The following is a 24674-nucleotide window of genomic DNA, read 5'->3' as shown; positions in this document are numbered from 1 at the left end:
AATGAAAATTAAAAGAATGACAGTAACATCCTTGGAGAAATGACATTCCACTCTTGAAATAAGAGCATAATAATAATAACAAAACACACACACACAAGATACAAAAAGGCTACAGAAGTTAAAACTGAGCCAGGCGCAGTGGCTCACACCTGTAATCCCAGCGCTTTGGAAGACAGAGGTAAGAGGACTGCTTGAAGCCCATGGGTTCGAGACCAGCCTGGGAAACTTGGTGAGACCTCATCTCTAAAATAAATCAAAAAATTAGCCAGGTGTGGTGGCACACGCCTGTAGTTCCAGTTACTTAGAAGGCTGAGGCAGAAGGATCACCTGGGTGACAGAGTGAGAAACCAACTCAAAAAAAAGAGATTAAAAATGTGGTATCAGAAATCTAAACTTCAGTAAGCTGGAAAATGAAATTGAAGAAATCTCTTGAAAAATAGGACAGATAAGACAAAAGAGAAAAGAAGAGATTCAGTAAAAGAGTTCAAGTCCAATGTTAGAAGACACGGAGCTCCTAAAAGAAAACAAAAGAAAATGAAAGCATGAATTCAGGAAAATTCCCTAGAACTGAAGCTCATGAATTTCTAGATTTAAGGGCCAACCCGCTGAGTGCCCAACACTATGGTAGAAAGAAAAGCACCACACTAAGGCACATCACAAATTTCAAAACACAGATGAAGGACACACTAACAGTTCCAGAAAGGAAAAAAATATACCAAAAGTCTGGAAATTCTGGAATAACATCTGTCTTTTGACCAGAAACACCAACAGCTAAAACACAATAAAAGTAATGCCTTCAAAAGTTTAAGGGGAAGATGACTTCCAATCTAGAATTCTATATCCAAGCAAGCAAGCTATCAATTAACTGTTAGGATAGAATGAAAGACTTTTTTCTAACATGGGACATAATAGAAAATTTGTCTTACATGCACCTTTTCTCAGATTCTGAAGCACTGGAACCACCCAAATACTGGAATAAATCAAGAGAGGTCAGGATCCAGAAAACCAAGGGAGGTAGAAATCTAACTAACAAGGTGGGGTGGTAGAGAAATCCAGGAAATAAAGAGGGGAGGGGCAGCACTGAAATAATCTCAGCATGATGTTGAAGAAAATACTCAGGATAACAGCTCAGGCCTGGAGGACAAGCAATCTCAATAGGAGTAGGTCAGAGGCTGAAGATGCTTTCAATATGATAAAAAGTTGATAAGGTACATGAAGTGATCTTTGAGGGAATTTGCACTAATGCAGAGAACTGGAGATAATTAAAGTATATAGAACACAACAACAGAAGTGGAAAGAGAGAAATGTAATCATAGCACATTACAAAGCTCAATTGTGTATGCATGTATATCAGTCCTAAAAAAAGTAACCCAGAATACTTATCGAACCAAATATTATATTTTTATTGGGAAGAATGGGGGAGAGAGTGTAGATGCAGTTGCATACACAAGAAAAACAAAACAAGGCAGTGATATCAGCAAGACAGTGGAGTAGGAGGTCCCCAGAAAAAACAATCTGGCAGTCAGTCACAGACAGAAAGAAGTGTCTCTGTGGGAGCTATGTGATCCAGGTAGGAGGCTTCGAAACTCCAGTGGAGTCCAAGATTGAGGAAGGCTGTTCTGAAAAGGCAGGCCCAAGCCCCAGCTGCAGACTCTCAGACTCTCTCCCTAACCGAGCTACTGACTGAAAGCAGCCTTGTCCCCATGGGAACTCAGCTCCATCCCTGCTTAGCTGTCATCCTGCCACCAGCCCCATCTGCCCAGGGACTGGCAACAGCCATGTCCACCCATTCCCCCTATACCCTCACTCCCTAATAATAGGCCTGCCAACCAGAACCCGACTGAGGACACTGAAACAGCCCTATGTCTCATGTTACCTTGATCCCAGAGGCAAAACAGAATATTTGCTGCAAGTGTTATTTATATTAGCAAAGAAAATTTATTAAAATGAAATAGTAAACAGGAGAATGGTTAAAGTATACCCTAATCAATGAGTATGATTCTGAAGAATCTCATTCTTTAAGTACATTCACATATAGAGCTCAATAAATTATTTACAATCCCTCCACATATAAATGTAATGTTGATATGTTATTGATATACCACAATCCAGAGCTGGTTATCTGTAAGTACTGACATATTTGTATAAATCTACCTATATATCCTTGTCTAAAAATACTCTATACAGAATGGAAAGGTAGAATGACCCCAACTTATGAATTAAACCTACAACCTTGTCTTTCCTCTCTACATAGCCAAATGAAGCATCTAAAATAACAAAACCTACACAATCTCATGTAAGAGAAAACAGCTTAAATATTTTCCCTTTAATATTTTACCTAAAAGAACCTTACTTGTGTATTTGGCACAGCACACGTCTCCAATTTTTGGTCTATAGGATGGTGGACTTTCCTGAGCATTGCAATACTCTAACAACTTGGCTGTCAGAATACACAGTAGTTTTTCGTGGTTTTCTAAAATATATAAAAGCAATATTTTGTGAAGAACATTTCCAATGCCACTAACAACAGTAATCAAAAGAATGTCAAGCCTAATCAATCAAAAAACTATTTTGTATTAAAATACATGTCATATGTTAAAAATAACCACTATTGGTTGTCTTTTGCAGAAGGGATGCAATCAGCACCAGGAGGGTGCATGGAGGAAGCCTCTGGCAGACCAATTTCTTGATCAGGGTGGTTATAATAGTGTGTTCACTCGATAAAAACTTATAAAGCTGTATTTTTACAATTTTGGGGTATACTTTTCAGTAAGTGTGTTTTACTTTAAAAAATTATCCTCAAAGTATTTCCAATTCATCATACCTTATGTTGTTGTCAGAATCAAATCATCCTAAACTCCTGCTTTTTAATATACAAATTAAAGATAATTTTTTAAATATTGGAGATAAATGTAAGAGCAGTTATTGACAATATCACAATTTTAAGTTTGGCAATTTGAAACAAAGGTTCATTTTTTCAGCCTTAAAATGCAGCAGATTATTTTGAATACACCACCTCACTTGCACCAACTCACCTGCAGACACTTTAAGGATATACTCATACACATATAGAGATTCCTTGATTGTAAACTTCCATGAAACAAAACAGGAATCCTAAAAATCAAGTTTTATATGCTACTTTTCCTCATAATTAGTTCCAGTGAAACATTTGCCTAAGTCTCTGAGATGTAGTAAAACTATGATAATGGACTGATTACAAGTCTTTCAATATATCTTAAACAGTAAATATAATTCAACATAGTTTTTTTTTGGGACAAGAAATTATACAGTAATTAAGGACACCGTTTTGATATAAAAAACTGTAGGTTCTCAGTCAGGCTCAGTGGCTCAGCCTATAATCCCAGAACTTTGGGCGGCCGAGGTAAGAGGATTGCCTAAGTCCGGGGGTTCAAGACCAGCCTGGGCAAGTTGGTGAGACCTTGTCTCTACTATAAATCACAAAAATTAGCCAGGCATGGTGGCGTGCACCTGTAGCTCTAGCTACTTGGAAGGATGAGGCAGGATTGCCTAAGCCCAGCAGGTTGAGGCTGTGGTGGTGACCGTGAGCACGCCATTGCACTACAGCCTGGGTGACAGTGAGACTCCAACCCCTACCTACCTTCCCCTCCAAAAAAAAAAACAACACCGTAGATTCTCAAGACTGGGCAACTGAGTAGGTGCTCAATGTAGAGTGTTCCTTCATATTCCCATTTGTATCTTTACAGCTAAATTTGCCTTAAGTGTCATGGTGTCTGGTCAATTCTTCCGTAAAATGGTGAGTGAAACAAAAATCATCACCCTCCCCCTCACCCCCTTCAAGGAGTTCAATATAAGCACTTTCAGTATAGAGTTTAAAAGACGAACATAAATAAATCTCAAATGTTGGTTTCTCACCTGGCCTCTGATTTGGTAGAGCATAAAACAAGTTTGGGTTTATGATTTCTAATATGTTTGCTTCTACAGTCTTATTAATTGGCAGTTCTATCGTCTTCCATTGCTCAGCTGAAGAGATGGCTAAAAATACAAAACAGGCCTTATATAAAATAAAATGTACTATTCTTTCCTAGGAATATATTTAATTCAATTTGTTCATCAACTGCTGATTATCAACATTCTCAAATCCCCAAAATGAAAATCTTTATTTTCACAAAGCAGTCTTTCAACTTAAGGGATTCTGTGGGTGTTACAATAAAGTTCCATTTATAATGAGAATCCTTGAACTATTACACTCCTGTAGTATATTTCCATCTCTATAGTATATTTAATATAATTCTTATAGTTTACTCAAACTTTAAGGGAGATATAGCTATATGATACATGTGTATCTGATAATTATGTTAAAAATGAGTATAATATTTGTTCAATGTTTCATTAATATTAATAGCCTATTAATCAACATCCACAAAGTGTATCTCTACAGAAAAACTGTGTAATTTGAGATGAAAAAAATGTTCATAGCTTATAAAAGCAAAGGATAACAAATTTAAATAACAAATAAATGGTGTAAAAATGTTACCTTGAAGTCCCTGTGCATCATCAATTTGAAGATCATGTTTACTAACAGGTATGTTATCTGGCAAGTCTTTATGTTGTGAACCAGCATTTAAAATCAGATATTCATCAGTCAGAACATCACTAATTATTCTGGGATAAGAAGTAGAAATATCAGTGAGTTCAACTCCCATCCCTTTTTCAGTGACTTCAACCACTCTGGCTTGCATTTTTATCCCTGCAACACACATCTGAAATCTTGCTATGGCTTCTTTAGTCCAATGTTTGTCTCTAGGCTGTACATCTGGAAAATAAGAACAGTATTAAGAGGAACCCTGTGCACAAGCTGCATTTTTGCTTCAGTAGTATCTAGGACTGGGTCCTTGCCAACCTTTCAGGTCAGCAGTTTTCAGTATCTTTTTTCAAAACTCAATTATATAGCTACATCCTCCGTGTCTAAGTAACAGAAAACTTTGCATTTGCTAATACACAATAGGGTTTTAGGAGGTTCGGGATCTTTCCTTACTTTTTTCCACTAACCTATCTTTACCTGGCATTTTTCAAATAGGCAAAAATAGGAGTATTACTTCTTTAAAATCCACTGTCATGTTCTTTTACATACACAATTGTGAGTTACCAATTATGCTGGTAAAAGCTGCCAGCTGAATCACTTTTGTGGACAGTTTTCTAATATCTTCAAAATGTCATTTTAAGTTACTTAAGCAAAAATTATTTTTCTCAGATAATTTTGGCTTACACTGTATTTTCTTTACAGTGATTCTAAAACTTGAATGTGCATCTGAATCACCTAGTGGGCTTGTTAAAACACTGACTGGAGGCCCTACCCAAAGTTACTAATTTAGTACGTCTGGGGTGGGAACTGAGAATCTGTGGTTCTTAACAAGTTCTCTGCTGCTGGTTTGGGGGCCATATTTTAAGAAGTACTGACAGAAAACATAGTAATTAAGAACAATACTCTGAAACCTACCATAAAATAAGTAGAATGAAAACAAATTGGCAAAAGAAAGAGCATCTATGCTTCCCAACGTGACCACTATTAACATTCTGGAATCCAACCCTCCATAATTTTTTTGTGCAGATGAAGATTCCACACATGCACATAAACACATATATTCTCTTATAAAGAAGTGTCAATAATAATAACTGCTGTTATAGGTATAATGCCAAGCACTGTTTTTGCTTTATGTTTTATTTATTTATTTTTATTCTTAACAACTCTATAGTCAGGAAGACACTATTACTTTCCAAATGAGAAAATGGAAGCATAGAAAGTTTAAATAATTTGCCTAAATGTCTCTCAGTTAACAGATAGCAGAGTTGGGTCTGGAGTCTGTTTTATCACTCTATCCTGCATCTCTTTCATAACCTGTTTCTTCACTTAAATCATGAACAATTCTTCATGTCAATAACATATACTTAACATCATCTTAATAACTGGGTAATAACAAAAAACATTTATATATGTAGCATTTTCTGAATGCCAGATCCTGTCCTAAACCTTAATTTAATCCTTGCAACAACTCTATAAAATAGGTACTATTGTTATCAATTATATGGATCATCATTTAACCAGTCTTCTATTATTGGCTATTTATGTTGTTTTGCTATTATTAACAGCAGCACGGTTAATTTCCTTGCAGCCTATCTCAGTGCAATTCTCAGATTTCTTTGGGATAAATTACTAGAAGTAAAATTACTAAGTCAGAAGGTATGAATATTTGAGGCTCTTAAAGAATCCTGCAAAATGTCTTCAAGAAGATCATGTCAATTTTTACTCCCAGTTATTAGTAAAGCAGGTGCTTCTCTACTTTTAATATCAACACTGAGCATTTTGGCCAATATCTTAAAAAAATAAACTTCTGAAACGTATAAGATGAAGCAGAATCGTTTAACTCACACAAAATGTTAAAATTGTAGATGTTAGCCCTTAGATTATATAACCTAAGTATTAGAAAATAGTTAGGAAAATTTTGCACCGTGTACCATACCTACTAACCAGCACCGCATCCCCTGAAATGGAAGCTTTAAAAATTGTGATGATATCATGTGGAGTTCATCTGCAGTAACTTCTTCAATGTTTCCATAGTCCACAAAATGTACTTTAACATTTCCATTTGGTAGGATTTCCTTGACTAAAGCACGATACCAATTACCATCACCTAGATTTAACACAAAGTTTGTGAAATGGAACATTTCCCTTCTATTAACATTTGAAATATTTATCTTGAAAAAGACACCCTTTGTCTAAAGTAAGTAATACATTTACTCACTTTCCCAGATTATATCTTTAGTTTTTCACTCAAAAATCCCTAAAATGAAAAAAAAAATTTTTTTTTTTTTTGAGCCAGAGTCTCACTCTGTCACCCAGGCTGGGGTGCAATGGCATGCTCATGGCCACCACAGCCTTAACCTTCTGGGCTCAGGTGATCTTTCTGCCTCAGCCTTCCAAGTAGCTGGAGCTACAAGCGCATGTCACCATGCTCAGTTGATCTTTCTATTTATTGTAGAGATGAGGTCTCTTCAAGTTGCCCAGGTTGGTCTCGAACCACCGGGCTCAGGCAATCTTATTGCCTCTGCCTCCCAAAGTGCTGGGAATACCAGCACCAGACTCCATGTCTGGCTCCAAAATTTTTATAGTACCACACTTTAACATCCAATATAAAGAGTTCATTTGTGGTCAGGTGCACAGACCACGGAGAGCTTCAACATGCAGAGGAAAGGTATGTGAACCACTAAGTAGTTTAAAAAAAGAAAATGCCTTTAAGTATGTGACAAGACTTATTCATAGAAATGGAAATTTCACCTTTCAGATTAGCCAAAATCAAAAAGATTATTTTATTTGTAACTTGGTCAAGTAATATAAGAAGTAAATAGTAGAAAAACTCTTGTAATAAAATGAAGGCATTTCATTAAACACATTTAAAAAATACTGTAAACATGTACAGAGTGACCCAAAGAAACAATGAACCTATAGTGAACAGTTATTAGTTAACTTATTTTAATATCACAAATTCAGGAAGGAAAAGCATTATAATAATGTTTACAAAGTTTAGGCAAGAAAGTGTCACTTTGAGTTTTGTTGTTATAAAAAGAAAAGGAAAAATCCATGACATCCGAAGCATTCATTTAACCTTGGCTGTAAAAAGTATTTGCACTAAAAATAAAGGTTGAATATTAACAAATAGGAGGTTCTAATAGTCAAGATGATACCAACTGCAACTTACCTGCAAAAAAAGCACAACAAGGTTGCCCTATTTCTGCCTTAAAACCATTCGGCAACTTCTCCTGGCAATATTTTGCTAAAGATTTGTTCAAATCATTGAGTTTCTTTAAAGCTGAAAATACATTGCACACATAGCATTTAATATTTTCAAATATAGAACATAGATTTTCCTTTACAGTCAGAAATTTTTTGATCATAAAAATCTCAGGTACATCCTAAAGTAACTATTAAGTATACTAAATGATTCTCCTTATTAAAAACTTTTTGGGTAAATAAGTTATGATTTAGTTAATACTCAGAGCCAATACTAAAGATTTACTGGGTACAGAGACACAACTGTGGCATTATCATCAGTATATTAAAGCATGAGCTTCGCATGTGGACACGGAAATAGCACACAAGGCCATTGAGAAAGCTACATAAAAGCTGTCCTGAAACAGTGAACACAATTACTAAATGGATGGCACAGATAACATATGCCAAGAAAGCCAGAGGACTCGTGAGCTCTGCATACTGGAAGTTTCTAGAGAAATTAGAGGTATACCACATTTGAAAGAGAGTAGAGGATATTCCAGAAGGAAGATACAGCTCTGAGACAAAGGACAGAATTATCAAATTAGGTAGCCAAAAACCCTGGGAGGGGAGCAGTCTGGCAAAACAGAGAAGTGGAAGGGTAAGGCATTGGAGAGAGACACCAGAGGTGTGCTTGGAAAGCAGACCACGGAGAGCTTCAGCATGTAGAAGAAAGGTATCTGAACCACTAAGTAGTTGCCTTTCTTTTTTTTTTTTTTATTTTGAGTTGGAGTCTCACTCGGTCGCCCAGACTGGAGTGCAGTGGCCGCTCCCGGCCACCGCAGCCTTGACCTGCTGGGCTCTGGAGATCCTTCCGCCTCAGCCTTCTGAGTAGCCGGAATTACAGGCATGCGCTACCACGCCCAGCTGATTTTTTGATTTATTGTAGAGATGAGGTCTCGCTGCCCAGGCGGGTCTCGAACCCATGGGCTCAGGCAGTCCACTCACCTCAGCCTCCCAAAGGCGGGGGATTACAGGCTGAGCCACCGAGCCCTGCAAAAATGCCTTTCAAGTATGTGTCAAGGCTCATTCAAAGAAATGGGAATTTCCCTTTCAGATTAGCCAAAATCAAAAAGTTGAAGGACACCCTATAGGAAATGGTATAGAAAAAGAGACTTCCATATTCTGTTGCTGGGGGATCGCTTTGCTAATCTCTGGAAGAACACAAGCTCTCAAAGCACAAGCACACACATATTCTGACCTAATACTATAATTACAGTTTTAAAAATTTATCCCAAAGATAAACTCTCAAAGTAAAATCACAAAGTACAACGATTGCTTTAGTAATTAAAGCTTGAAAGCTCCCAGTTCTATATTTATCCACACCTAATTAAATTAGGATAAATTCACATAGTGAAATATCATGTAGCTATGAAAAACAGAAGGGAGACTAAACAGTAAAGTGGTATTCTGGAGTGGATCCTGGAGTAAGAAAAGGGTATTAATGGAAAATCTAGCAAAATCCAGATAAAGTCTGGAGTTCAGTCAATAGTAATATGCCACTCTTGGTCTCTGTTGCACAGAATGTGACATGATCACTTAAGGTTAACTATAGAAGAAGCTGAGTGAGAGTATGCAGCACGCTTTGTACCATATTTGCAACTTTATGCAAATCTAAAATTATTCCAAAATAAAAATTATATTAAATAGAAAAATAATGTGAATTGATATCCAAGATAAAGTGGGAGAAAAAAATGCAAAAATTTCTTCCACTATTTTACCATTTATAGGTACATAAAAGGAACATTTACTTGTTCATTCATACAAGCATATGCACAAAATACTTCTGAAAAGATACTTAGGAAACTAAGAAGAGGAACTGAGACACTTACTTTCCACTATAAACCTTCATAACTTTTGAATTTTGTACCATATGCTTGTATAATCACCTATAAAAATAAATTTTAAAAACTTATTACAAATGTTATGCTATATGAAACAGTGGCCTATTTACCAGAAGATTCTGAATGAAGAAATGACAAATTTCACCTTGAGAGTCAGGCAGGGACTTAGTTATCTAGTTTAACGTCCTCATTTGACAAAGAAAAACCAAGATTTAGAAGAATTAAAACCAATGATGCTCACCCAAAGAGTAAACAAAAAAGAAAATACAGTGTTTGTGAGGATGAAGAGCAACCAGAAGCCTCAAAATGACAACCACCATAATCACTTTTTGCAGATGATAGCACTTAGATTATATAACCTAAGTATTAGAAAATGGAAAATGGCATTCACTGAGTGAAGTTGAAAATATACAAACCCTTTATGACCCAGTACTTTTATTCCTGGGTATAGACTCAAAGAAAATGCATGCACATGTGCAACAAATTTGTACAAGAATGTTCACAACATCAGTTTATAGCCCTAAACAAAACAAGCCAAATGTGCCATGGTAAAAAGTAATAATTAACTACAGTACATTCATAAAATGGATCATGATGAAATAATGAAAAACAAGCTACAGCTACATGTAACAACAATCTCACAATATGAAAAAAGTCAGCAAGGGTCAGAGATGTACATATTGGATGATTCCATTTATGTAAAGTTCAAACCAGATAAAACTAATTGATGCTATTAGAAGGCAGGATAACATTTACTTTTGAAAGAGATAGAAGTAATAATAGGAAGAAACATGAAAGAAACTTCTGGGACACTGGTAATGTTTTATTGCTTGACCCAGAAGCTGGTTATACAAGTGTGCTGAGTTCGTGAGAATTATCTATATGTATGTCATACTTCAATAAAAACAAATTTAATTTTTGAAAATTAGGAGGCATGGCTTAAATTAAAAGACATTGTTAAGAATAGAAATGATGATTTAAAACAGAATAAAAGTCAACTAAGCATAAACAAATCTTTCTCGAAAATACAAATATCCACCTGGCCTTCTTGGAAAGACTACTTTTGTCACTTAATAACAAACTCATCTTAAGTTATTATCTTTGCCAATGTATTTGTAAAAAGCAATAAACGAGAAGGGTCAACTTACCATCCTCTTTAAGCAAGTGGCAATAAAATTCTCCAGGACTATATATCATACAGACCATAACATCAACTGTTTGGTCAACAGAAAGTTCAACCCATGACCACTCCAATGGATTTACCTTTCCTTCTACATTCAAAGGAACTGTGAAAATAAGTGAACATTTTGCAAAACAAATGGACAGAGTAAGGGGAAGAATGTGGTAGGAATGGAGGATGGGATCGCTGGGGAATCTGCTTTTGCAGAACTGAATTTCTACTGATATTCTAAGTGACTTTATAGGTATATTAACCTTATAGTCAGTCTTACATTATCTATTACTACCTACTGCCTGTCTTACATTATAGTCATTATTTCCTAATTGAATTTCAAATTTTCACTTTTGATCAATCTTCAGCTGTCAGTAACCCACAAAACTTTCAACAAAATTTTACTTTTCAATTATAATCTTAATTGTATTTAGATTAATGCTTGATTTAAAAAATATAAAAAGCACTCTTACGATAAATTCTTTTTGAAAATACAAGAAACCACATGTTTACAGAACCACTGAACTCCAGTACAGGCATTATCCGGCAAACGTTTTTCTTACCAATGGCTTCTTTGACGTCACTAGGTGAATCAGCCACCGTAGCCTTCTTCTCCACAGCAAAGCCTGTGTCTATGAGAACTTTGGTAACACTGACATTAGGCATCTTGGATTTATCAATAAGCTCTACCAGGGAACTGTTTTCTAACTCATCCACCACTTTCACTGTGATCATTTTGTTCTGTACAATTTTTTTCATGAGACAAATAGCTTCTGGAGTCCAAATTCCTAATGGTGGCTCTACTCCTAATAAAGAATTTTTAAGAGAATGTTAAAAAATTATTAAAGCAAGCACTTAGAAAAGCTCCTCATCGCCACAAAGTTAAACTTAAGTTATCTATGGCAAACATGGGAACCAAACAGTTTCACCTGAGAAGAATTTTTGAAACATGAAACTAAAGGCAAAACTGACCAAAAAAAAAAAGTAAAAAGTTTCTAAGCTTCTATGTAAAAAACAAAAACAATGCCAATGATATGAAATGTCCAAAAAAGCAAATCTACAGAGGCAGAAAGATCAGCCATTGCCTGAAGAGCAAGGATTAACTAACTGTAAACAGGCACAAAAGACCTCAAGAGGTTATAAAAATGTTAGACAGCTGGATTATGGTGATTGTACAACTCAGTAAATTTACTAAAAATTATTAAATTGTATACCTAAAACCTAAAAATGAATTTATGGCATGGAAATTACAGCCCAATAAAGTTAAGAAAAGAATAAAAGTACAGAATAATTTGGGAAGAAATGCTAGTCTCTTAACATATGAAACACAGCACTTGCAAATCAGCACTGAAAGGGCACTTAAAAATCAACAATCCTGGCAGGGTGCGGTGGCTCACGCCTGTAATCCTAGCAGTTTGGGAGGTCAAGGCTGAGGATTGCTTGAGCCCAGCATTTCAAGACCAGCCTAGGCAACATAGTGAGACCTCACCTCTACAAAAAAATTTTAAAATTAGCCGAGAGTGAATGCACACCAGCTACTTGGGAGTCTAAAGCAGAAGGACAGCTTGAGCCTAGGAGGTTGTGGCTATGGTGTGCCATGATCATACCAAAGCACTCTAGTCTGGGTGCCAGGGCGAGACTCCAACTTAAGAAAAAAATTGACAATCCCAAAGTTATGCCTAAGTTAGTTCATAAAACCTAAGTGCCAAGTAACTTAGAAAAGTGTTCAGCCTCACTAGTAATGAAACAAACTGAAATGATTCAGCTTCTTAAAACTGCAAGATGAAATAATATAGAAATAGCTCTCTGGTGCACCAATGTGTTAAGGAATTCACTCCCTGGTGAGCATGTAAACTAGGCCAACTCTTTCTGGAGGACAATGCACAATATGTATCACAAACAAGAAAAGAAGCACCCACCCCACTTGTGGGAGTGTAGCATTAAAAAGGAAGTATTTTAAAATGTAACTACATTTTGCAATATAGCCTAAAGAAATGATGTTGGATATGTTGCAAAATGTAGGTATAAGAATGTTGCTAATAGCAAAAACTTGGAAATATCCTTCTGATATAGCAAACTAGTTAAAAGATTATGTTACGTTTGAAGGAAGCTTGTAAAAACAATTTATTGACCTGGAAAGAAACACCTGATCCTAGTGGGGAAAATGACATATATATTAATTTCTAAGTAGCTGATCAAATTGTACTGTTTTGACAAGCAAGTTTTTCTCTGTTCCTTCTATCTTCGTGTCTTATTTTTCATCTTTAGGTTTTAATTTTTTAAAAATATGAAAACTAACAATTTCATACCTGCCAGCACACACTTTATAGCTTGCATTGGCAATTTCAACAACTTTGGAATTATAGGACAGAGTCTTGTCAAACTAAGGATTTCAAAGTTTCCATAATCTACATATCCAACCAGTACAGCGTCTTCAGAAGCATAAGCCAAAACAGAGGCACGGTACCACTGATCATCCTCTGAAAAAAGGAGAGACACAATCTCAAATAATTTTCCACTGTAGATATAAACAAAAGGTTTTCCACTACAAATTAGGGATGGTCATTTATACAGTTTACTTTAATAGATATTAAACTTAGATACAGAACAGCATATGTTTACTTAATACCACTACTTTTGCTCATCAGAAGCCTTTAACTCCTAAAATGTAATCTTTATTAATAGCTTACTACAATAATCATGTCATATGCTGCCATTATTTGTTTACATGCCTTATCTCTCCAGTAGATAAATAGCTTATTAAAACAGAGCGCATGTCCTGTGAATCCCCAACATCTTGATCAATACATGAACTATTCACTAAGACATCAAGCAGGACTAATTTTAGAACATCTGATAGTATGAGTCAACCAGACTCCACCAACCAAGCAACATATTTACTGGAGGCTTACTGTATCTCCTATTCCATGAGGCCACTGGACCTCCCCTTCACCAGAAAATAACAATCTGATTATTACAAGGCAAGACTTGTATAGCACAAAGGCTGTGCCATGGCAACTATGCACTTCCAGGCCCTCTTACTATTCCAAATAATACTGGTGAAGACATGAGCCTAGAATGGTCCACATCTACCTATGCATGTAAACAGAATTATCTATGCCAGTTTCTAAAAACTAATGGACAAAATAACCAACAAAACCTCTTTTACTACCTCCACCCCCTTGAAACTCACAGGCTCTCTGCTCTTACCCACATCAAACCATGCTCCTTTGATCCAGTGTACTTGGGTATATTTAAAAATATAATTGGTTCACTCTAATACTCAAGCTTCAAATAAAACCATTCAGAGCAAACCAGACTTTCTTTCATTTGTTTTTACTCAACTGTAGGTAAAAAAAAAAATTAAATAACATTCAATTTCTTTACCTGAAAACTGAGCACAACATATATCACCAATGGCTGGATAAAAATCAGAGCGTGGAGACAACTGATCACAGTACTCACTAAGGGATGCCTGAAGTTCAGCAAGCTTATCTGTAGATACAGATCACATCTTAAACAAAAGAAATACATATCTATACATTATCTTTTTTGCATGTTGAGTCTCTTGAAGTATGTTAGTTTGATAGAGCAAACCAAGAAAATTGACTTACGGCCACTTTGCAGTTGCTGACAAAAGAAGTCTTCTGGTGTCTGAATGTGGGCAACCACACCACAAAACTCATCACCTACATTCAGAGTTAACACTTTTGGAATTAGGTCGCTTCTATCTACAACCATTTTGTTTTCAGCTGTCATTTTTACAACATCTTCAGGATCACCTTATCAGAAGACAGAAAAATAAGTTATTTTGGTCTTATCATAAAAGTATAAAAAAATTATACATACTTTAATCATTTTGAAAAATAGACTATGAATGTGACTGTGCAAGGTTCCTGGAAAATGACAGTCTGAGAGCTCATGGTATATCTTTTTCCAAATAATAACTGTTAACAATATAGTTTTCTATGTCACCAAAAGCTAGACTAGCCCTGAGGGGGGAAAAAAACTCAGCAGCGTAAGACAAGTTCATATTTAATGTAAAAGATCTATAATATAATCTTTATAGTCTCTAACAGAATTCAAGAAAATGTACTTTGGAACAGATATCCTTCCATGTTCCTGAAGTAGAAGCACATTATATTAAGTGAAATAATAAATCCTATAGGGAATTGTTTATTAATGAGAAAATAATTTGAAATTTAAAACATTTTAAATGCAATAAACAGTTTCAGAAAAGGAACAAGCAACACAGAAAAAAAAATTAGGGCTAACCTAAGAGCCTAAGAAAGAGGCTTCTAGCACAATGAAAAATAACTCAGAACATAAGAAAACTCACAGAAATGAAAAAAGCACATGGTCTGTAAAAGTCCAAGTATTCAAAGAATGTATTTTTTGCATTAAGACATCATAACAACAATATATCAGAATCCTGAAAAACAAACTACTACTGCTAAACGCAAAAAACTAAAGTTAATTTCATCAACTTAACATAGAAATATGAGAAAATACATTATCAAAGAAAATGGTTCTCACCATAAAACTAGCTAGCCTGGCTCTCTGAAGACCAAGGGGAAAGCAGGACCACAAAAGTGAAGGGGATTCGCTACCTAGGAATGACCTCATAGAGTGTGTTACAAGGGATTCTTGAAGTTATGTTAGAAATCTAACTGAAATAGTTGGCCTAAAACACTAGCCAAAGTAAACTCAACAATCTCAAGTGTAAATGGTAAGAGACAGAAGTCCAAACCGTTTCTTAAGACATTTTGGAAATATAAATAAGGGAGGAGGTGAGAGAAAAACTCAATAGCAAGAAAAGTTAACCACCACCCTGATGTTTCATAGGACAGGATGCATCGTATGGTACAAAGAGCATTAACTAAGCTGAAGAAAGGGGACTAGGTTCTGATTCTATGTCCCCCCCAAGTCTTAGGATAACGCACTGTACCAGTCAGCTTCTGTTTCTTCATGTGTAAATAGGGTGATCTTGATGGTGTCTTTTAGCTTGCATGAGTCCATCAGAAAATCCTCCAGGAGTTGTGTGTGTGTGTGTGTGTGTGTGTGTGTGTGTGTGTGTTGTTTTAAGAGACAGGATCCCATTTCGTTGCCCAGGCTGGAGTGCAGTGGCTAGATCACAGCACACTGCAGCCTAAAACTCTTGGCCTCAAGTGATCTTCTCGTCTCAACCTCTGAGTAAACAGAATTACGGGGTGTACCACCATGCCTGACTTTTAAAAAGTATACATTAAAAATCTCTTGTATGTCAGATGCCATGCTAGATGGCATGGAGAGATGTAGTTAAGTAAAAGGCCATGGTCTTTGCTCCTAAAGTTCTAAATCCCGGAGGAGACAGAAGATGTTCAAATCTGGAGCTACCATATGAGCAATGTTACAAGAGAAGGGAAACCTGCGGAGGGCATGTACAATCATAAAAGCAGGTGTGAGTAAGTGCAGTGGGCATAAGAACACTGCAAGAGGAAAAGGGACAAAAGCATGATGATGTAAAGTACCGTGACCTGGTCACTAGTGGCACTATATGTTGACAATAAGAAAGACAAAGCTGCCAGGCTCAGTGGCTCAGCCTGTAATCCCGTGCCTTTGGGAGGCTGAGGTGAGTGGATTGCCTAAGCCCGTGGGTTCGAGACTTGTCTGGCCAACTTGGTGAGACCTCATCTCTACAATAAATCAAAAATTAGCCGGGCGTGGTAGCACGCGCCTGTAGTTCCAGCTACTTGGAAGGCTGAGGCAGAAGGATCGCCGGAGCCCAGCAGGTCGAGGCTGCGGTGGCCAGGAGCGGCCACTGCACTCCAGTCTGGGCGACAGAGTGAGACTCCAACTAAAAAAAAAAAGACAAAGCTGTCAAGGCTATTCACCCAGACCAGGTCACAAAGGGGCAGGACAGAAGCACAGGTTTGATTCTGTGAAAGAGTCACAACTAAATTCTTAAGGTTTAAAGGGGACCCTTAGCATATCCAATCTCTTCCTCTTATCTTCTCTAATTTTCAATTATCTTCTTCTCCCATACCCACAAACAATACTCAAACTCAACAAGAAGCCTTTGGTGATCTGTTCTAACTTACCTCTCATTCCCTATCCTACACCTCTCTCCAACAGTCAAATCCAGCCATACCTATTTTTCAGTATTTCAGGCCCAACCATGTCTTTACATCTCTAGGCCTTAACACATGCATTCTCTCGTCTTGGGACACCCTCGCACCCCAGCACCTGGTCATTTCCCATTCAGTGTAGTACGATTCCAAGATGGCTTCTCTACAAAGCTTGGTGTGGTGCCCTTTCCAGGTGCTCCCACTGCACCCTGCACCTTCTCTATCACATCATTGTATACTTTCTTCTCTACTTGTCGGTACTGAACACAGAACAGTCCTCATGAAGGCACTTCCATAGTGCCTTAGTGAAGCAGTTATTGCTCAGTGTTTTTTTTGTTCTTTCCATTGGATACCTTTTCAGCATCTGATATACTAATGACTCCCTTTCCTAGAAGTATTTACCCTTCTGATGTTCCGGTAAGGTTTTTCTCATTTCTTTCCACCTATCCCATACGGCTTCTCACTCTATGTTGTAGGTCCCAGGTTTATCGTCCTCGTTTTTTCCCCCTCACTCTACAATACTATGTTTCAACAACAAATACTAACTACAAGACAATTAATTGTTTTGTTTTTTCCTCTAGATGACAAAGAATTTCTGAAAGTTTTTTCAGCAGAGCTGTCACACCAAGATTGGTGTCTTAGAGATGTCACATAGGTAAGTATTCTAAGAATACAGACAGAGATAAAAGATACATGAGAAGTGTGTTTCATGAATAATAAGTATTCTTGAACTAAGAAAATGGCAGTAGAGAAGGAAAGGAAAAAAAGGTATATTCAAGGAATAATTTGGAAAGAAGAATCAATAAAGACTTGACAACTAATTAGATAGGGCAAAGAACAGGAGGTAAGGAAGAAGGCAGACTTAAGGATGAATAAAGTATATTTATGCCATAGGATGTGTCCAGTCATGGCACTGTCGATCTGGCAATAACCGCTGGATAAAAGAATAAGAGACAATAAGTTATGTCTATATCTAAAGTAATTGGTAAAGAAGTAAAGAAAAGAAGCAAGCAGACAATAAAAACATAGATGACTAATCAATGAGGAAATAAAGTGCCGACAGTAAAATTTCTTGGTTCTCTTCTTAAATTATTTAAAAAAACCCCACCCATACAAGTAAACAAGAAGCAAAAATATTAAGAAGAAAAACTGTCCTACTGGAATAGAATTTTAAAACCCTATTTATTATTAGTGGAATACCAAAGAAAGAAAAAAAGAAAAACAAATTAAACTAAGAAGCTAAAAAGCCCTAAATCTAAAGTATCATGATAATTGATACTTTATAAACTCGTTACCATGTCAAGGATTAATATGGAAAACAGGCAGAGAAGAAGAACAGGTAGGAAAGACCGAGGTTAGAAATAACATATTACTAAATGCAAAATAGCATCTTTCCTATATAAAGTTTATAGAATGGTTATCATTGCGAAGTCTTGACAGTGCTATAGTTGTACCTTTTATTGGTTAGTAGATATTCTTAAATAAGTGAAGTCACTATACTGCCCAATATTAATCTGTATACTCACTTTGATTTGCACTTTGCTTTTCAGAATTTTGTCCTTTGGGTTTCAAGCCATATCCCATTTCTATCAGCACACAGTCTAAGAATTTTCCTAAAAAATAATTAAGAAGATACACCTCCATTGTTATACTATCCAAAGCACTATGGGAAAAGCAAAGCAAGAAACAGGTAAGTCAACACATAACTCAGATTATAGTTATTAATATGCTGGCATATGTTTTACCAACTTCATTTCTACTGGCAAATATAGTTTAGTAGTGCTCAGCTTTAAAAACTGAGGCAAAATTCCCAGTCACTTGACAGAAAATTTAATGAAAAGATTTCACTTCAAAATTCTGAATAACATGAAAAATTCAGTTACCACCACAAGCATAATTAGAGTGACCACTGTTTACGAGAATAAATAAATTTAAGACATAAGACTACTTTTTCCTCAGACTAACAGTATGACTGAATAAGAGTTAGTCAGCATCAACATGAACTTCAAGTTCCCTGAAATCAAAAAGCTGAAATCATAACATGAAACAAATATATTGAAGAAACAATACAGATTTTATACTTAATTTCACAACAGATTAACTGCATTTTCTATCAAATCACCCTTGATCCCGGATCTCTGAAAGTTTAAGGGAAATACCTTGGACACTGAGCGGCAATTATATACACACTATAGGAAGTCAATTGTCAAACAGATAAGAAGCCAGAATGGAAAAACAGGATTTGAAAATGTTTCCATTTCTACAACTTAACCACCCTACTAACAAAATGCAGTTCTGTAAAACCTGCAAAAAGAAAATGGCATTGATGAATGAATTCACAGAATGAATTCACATTGATGAATGACTTCAATACTTTCAATAAAGGAGTAGAAATCAGGAGTAGATATTATAATGCCTATATTAAAAGGATAATAGTGGCCAGGCCCGGTGGCTTAGCCTATAATCGCAGCATTTTGGGAAGCGGAGGCGAGTGGACTGCCTGAGCCTGCAGGTTTGAGATCAGCCTGGGAACTTGGCAAGACCTTGTCTCTACAATAAATCAAAAACTAGCAGGTGTGGGAGCACGCACCTGTAGTTTCAGCTACCTGGAAGACTGAGGCGGAAGGATGGCCGAAGCCCAGCAGGTGGTTGCTGGGGTGGCCATGAATGTGTCACTGCACTCCAGCCTGGGCGACGGAGTGAGACTCCAACTCAATATATATATATATGCATATATGCAACCCTCTTGGGTCTCCTCCCACTGTGGGAGCTTTTCTGTCCTCTCAATAAATCCTGCTTTCAAAAAAAAAAAAAAAAGATAATAGCTATCCCCATACCAGGTCTAAATCTAGCATTTTAAGTCACTTAATTCTATGAATTTGTGCCACATCTGTGACAAACTGCCAACTGCAAGAACAGGACCAAGGTTTCAGTGACAACCTGAATAACCCCAGAGAGAAATTTCCTTGGCATCACTTCATGTTTCTCTCTCTCCTCTAGGTAACAGGTAAAGGCTACATAACATATTAAGCACTCAATTTAAAAAGAAAGACTCAGATCTTACCTGAACTTGGCAGCATAACATCTACAGCAAAGGTAACCACTTCCTCTTTTAAGATGTCAACAATCTTTATAGAGCAGTACTGCTCCATTAACAGTGATTTAATAGCTGCGATACAATCATTGCTCCAATTCCCCTCTCCTGGGATAACATTGGCCACAAAGCACTTTATGGCCTGAAAGAGTTTGCATAAGTTACTTACAAAAATTAGTATTTAAAATGACTTTTTCTAATTAATTATATGAATATTTTAAAACCTCTGCACTTGGATCCCCTCTGAGGGGATATTGTAAATCTAGCAAACTACTAGAATAGCCCCTCTCAGGGGACATAAAGAGATTGCTGGTGATTATACAGAACAAACTTATGCAAGAACAAATTTTTGAAAAATGTATGTTTCCTTGAATTTTTCCATTCAAATTGCACAAAAAAGCAATTAAAGAGATGGAATATATACTAAGATGTAATCAATCAGTTGGGAAGTGATTTTCAGGAATCACGAGTGTCTCTTTCCACATCTTCGAACAACAGAGTGAACAATAAATTGCATATTATTAATGTGGAAGGAAGAAAACAAGACTGCATTGTCTGCGCCAATAGAAAAATACCAGGTAGAAGACAGCAAATTACTACTGTACAATATTTATCAATGAACCTGCAATGCATGTGGGTGACTGTTTCACATATTACCACACATCAGAAAAATATCAGACATAAAATTTTGATTTTTTTGGTCATAATTAAGCTCCTAACTGTTCAACATTCCATTATAAGTCAAATATTACTGCAATAAAACAACTAGTCACAATGCTATACTATTAATATGAAGTGATTAATTTTTGAGTATTTCGTAAGAGAGTGCAGTCAAGTTGCTGATAGGTGATCTGTGAGCTGTCTCCGAGTACAGAGGGTTAAAAAAGACAATGCATTTCATGGAGAAAACATATCAAAAATCTTCAAGTACTAACTAGAAAAACAATTTTATGTATAATTATTTGTCTCTCTTGTTACTTATTCATAACACTTACTTTTGGTACTTGGAGCTCGAGAAGTTTATGAAAGAATAATAATTATCCCTCTATTATATGTAAATTCAGGCCACCTCCAAATAATATAATAAACATAGAAGTGACTGTTTTTAAACAGCAGATTGATAAGATGTGCCTAAAAATGTTTCTCATCTGAGAGAGTACTTAAATAAATGAGACCAAGATAGCCAATGAGTGTTTATCTACAAAGTAAAAGAAATAACAATAGGTACAGCAACATGACAGAATAGAACAAGCAAACATTGTGCCCCACCAAAACATTAAAAACAGTTCCTATGGAACACTACTGGGAATTTAGAAAGTAAAAAGAAAAGAGACTCACACAAGGAGGAAATAAGTCAATGTTTCTGTTTAACTGGTAAATTCTCTTTAATGGAATTATTTCTTCATTTCCATAATCAATATATAAGACATGTGTCTTCTTCTGCAGCACATCAACATCTTGTATTACTACTCTGTTCCAGGTCTGGAAGTAAAATATAATGGTATTCTGTTTCAAAACAGCATTTCACAATCATAAGTTAAAAAAACCCTCAACCAATCTATAGATGTGCATGGGAAAGGCTCCTAATTCTATTGTAAAGCACTCAAAAAGTCAACTTAATTTTCTAAGACTCTTGCTAAGAAAGCTCTAAAATTGTTTAATTAGGACACACAATGCCTCAACTACACAAATAAACACAAGCTCCAATACTAGCAATCAGTAACAGGGCTGGAGAGGGTAAGACAGGAAGAAAGCAAACTGAACACAGCATGGAATTCTGGGGAGGAGGAACAGAAGTATGACCAGAGTTTGGCTTTGAGCTATTCAATACATCACTTAAAGCTCTGGTATCAATGAGCGGATATGATTAAAGTAAGCTAAAATATTTCATTAAATAGTTCATTTCATTAGGGGTTACCTGATCAACAGTGTACTCAGCAACACAAACTTCCCCCTTAAGTGGAATATAATCTTCATGCACCACATTTGTGTATGCTTCTTTTAAGCTTACAGAGAGTTGGTTCATGTATTCTAAAACTTCTGAAGAATGTAACTGCACATAAAAGTCACTTGGATGTTTGAATTCAGTAACTGTACCCTTTCAAAGACAGAAAAAAATGTAGTAAATCACAAAGAATACAAGTAAATGTAAGTTTCTTAAAGTTTTATAACTAAGATATAAAAAGTGTTACAGACAGCTTTTGCAACCTTTATTAATTTAATTGGATACACTTTATAGCTACTTTTTGAACTAAAGAATAGGAAATGAGGAAATAAAAACTACAGTTCTTTGGATCTCTGTCTATGGAGATTAAGCAATAACAAATACCTTTATTTCCATGGTTTTCTTGAGTTGTAGACTTTTCAAATCAGAAAACATTATTTTCTCAGCACAAATGGCTATTTTTTTAGAAACTCCAAGTGGACAGTCACACTGGTTTGAAAAAAACACATAAGTAATTTACTTAAAAGCACATGTCAATGATTCTGTGGTCATTATTTGCTGGTATAGCAGCCATAATGGTCTGACTCTTAGGCTGGGATAAAAACTCAGAACTAGTAAGGGCCTCCAAGAGTCACTAAAACCTATTGTCTGCAGGCAGTGCACACAGGGCTGGGAAGAGCCCAAGAATGAGGTCATGATGATGAAGATAAGAGTTTAGAAAAAAAAGAGTGGTGAGAGTGGAGGTGGTCTTTTAAATTTGTACTTGTTAATGCTTTTGTTGGAATGAATATTTGAGGAAGTCAAATTTTTTTTTTTTTTTTTTTGAGTTGGAGTCTCACTCGGTCGCCCAGACTGGAGAGCAGCGGCCACCGCAGCCTCGCCTGCTGGGCTCTGGCGATGCTTCCGCCTCAGCCTTCCGCGTAGCCGGAATTACAGGCATGATTTTTTTATTTATTGTAGAGATGAGGTCTCACTGCCCAGGCGGGTCTCGAACCCGTGGGCTCAGGCAATCCACTCACCTCAGCCTCCCAAAGGCGGGGATTACAGGCTGAGGCACCGAGCCCGGCTGAAGTCAGATTTTTTAAAAGTAAAGGCTAGGAGCTAGAGAAAGTTAAAAATTATTCCTGTGAGTCGGACACAACATATGTTTTTCAGATGACAAATAATTTAGCCCATATAGTTATCTAAATGAAGGAGAGCCATTTACGGAGAAAAAAAAAAAAAAAAGCTCCTTAAATAATAGGCCCTATTAGAATATAGTACACCAAACTAGAGAACCTCTGCCTACAGGGGCTACAAAAAAGGGACCTTTTTACATAGTCTGAAGGATTTTACACCGAGATACAGCCATCTTAAATGGGTTTTTTTTTTTTTAAAGATTGGAAATAAAAAATTCTCAAAGACCTCCCCCCAACAGTCACAAAATCACATTACTAGGGTGTACAGATTTCTTCAACAGGAAAATTTTAACAAAATTTTTAACATTTAACATTGGTAAAATACAGAAATATGTCCAAAATATTTTATTTATCTTACATCTTCTTAATTCAATAAAGAGGAGTTACTCAAAATTTAAAGACAAAGTATACAATACCTTGTTTTTCACTTCCATGTTCTTTGTTTCAAAAGGTGATTTATTATCTTCAAGTTTACGGAAACTAAAATAAAGCAACTGATTTATGATACTTATACTACAGAGACAATTAATAGTAGGGGCTATAATTTACAACTATGTTAAATTCTCAATGAACAAAATCCAGAAAGCTTCTTCCAGAAAGAATCACAATGGTAATAAAGTAAAACCACCCAATGCTGGCTACAAAATGGCCCACACCCTGTGTGTGCATAGGCATGTTTCTTCCGAAAGTCATCTACTGAAGGGGAGACTGTCACAATCTCCGATCCTCATTTCTCTCATCTATAAAATGGACATTACTTATAATGAGGTTATATGTGAAACTGTTTTGTAAACTGGTAAATGTCATGCAAGTAAGATTTATGTATTTAAAAATTACAATTCAAGAGGCATGTAAAAGTTCTAACTTATTAAAAATCCAGGAAAGCATACATGATTAAAAGACATTCTAAAGCTTTAAACATTAAAAACAAACTCACTTAAGGTTCTAAATCTTAATATGTACTATCCAGTAAAATTATATTCATGAAAACTAGGTTTATACAGCTGTTCACTTCATATTTGTACACTGTTAGACCTCAGTAAGTAAAAAATAACTTACACATAGTTGTGGCCTGCTTAACTGATTGGATCTTTATTCTATAAAAGAAATTTTTTATATAATCTCTAAGGAATAAAAACATCATGAACCCTTACGTTTGCTGAACAGGTCTGCACACAATGCTGTGTGCCGACCAATCTCTTCTCTGACACACTGTGGAGCAATAGTATGTCTGCTTGCACTGAGAACATCTCTGTGATCCTAAGGAACACAAGCCGTAACATCACCAATGTTTCATTACAAATATCTGAGGTGGAGATCAAGACATTTTCAAAGACCAGACGTAGCAAACATCGTTCTATTAATCACAAAAAAAGACTACTTGAAGAGAATTGTGCTATTTATGATGAGGTATTAAGACTAAATTTTGAAAGCTTTTTCAAAATACAGAGGAAAAAAGGACTGTAAAGATGAAAATGAGAAAGGAGGGAGGGAGAGAGAGAAGAGGAGGAGGAGGAAGGAGAGAGGA

The 24674-nt window shown here is 36.1% G+C and overlaps 1 protein-coding gene across 1 annotated transcript in view; it reads right to left on the bottom strand.

Annotated features, from left to right (window-relative positions):
• TDRD1 (tudor domain containing 1) overlaps nucleotides 1-24674 on the bottom strand; it is a 39679-nt gene that overhangs the window by 3360 nt on the left and 11645 nt on the right. The window contains exons 4-18 of the mRNA XM_021709766.1: nucleotides 24301-24406; nucleotides 23563-23626; nucleotides 22353-22457; nucleotides 21942-22121; nucleotides 21362-21505; nucleotides 19994-20165; nucleotides 18456-18542; nucleotides 14437-14604; nucleotides 14210-14317; nucleotides 11386-11628; nucleotides 10800-10937; nucleotides 7737-7847; nucleotides 4517-4795; nucleotides 3895-4014; nucleotides 2354-2473 (exon numbers count right to left, since the gene is read on the bottom strand). Of these exons, the coding sequence (XP_021565441.1) occupies nucleotides 2354-2473; nucleotides 3895-4014; nucleotides 4517-4795; nucleotides 7737-7847; nucleotides 10800-10937; nucleotides 11386-11628; nucleotides 14210-14317; nucleotides 14437-14604; nucleotides 18456-18542; nucleotides 19994-20165; nucleotides 21362-21505; nucleotides 21942-22121; nucleotides 22353-22457; nucleotides 23563-23626; nucleotides 24301-24406 (2145 nt within the window). The remainder of the gene's footprint in view (nucleotides 1-2353; nucleotides 2474-3894; nucleotides 4015-4516; nucleotides 4796-7736; nucleotides 7848-10799; nucleotides 10938-11385; nucleotides 11629-14209; nucleotides 14318-14436; nucleotides 14605-18455; nucleotides 18543-19993; nucleotides 20166-21361; nucleotides 21506-21941; nucleotides 22122-22352; nucleotides 22458-23562; nucleotides 23627-24300; nucleotides 24407-24674) is intronic.

Source organism: Carlito syrichta, unplaced genomic scaffold, assembly GCF_000164805.1.
Source record: "Carlito syrichta isolate Samal-C Ts95f unplaced genomic scaffold, Tarsius_syrichta-2.0.1 Scaffold281088, whole genome shotgun sequence".
Lineage (NCBI taxonomy): Eukaryota > Metazoa > Chordata > Mammalia > Primates > Tarsiidae > Carlito > Carlito syrichta.
Note: the sequence above shows the minus strand (reverse complement) of the source record. Positions and strands in the feature narration are given on the sequence as shown.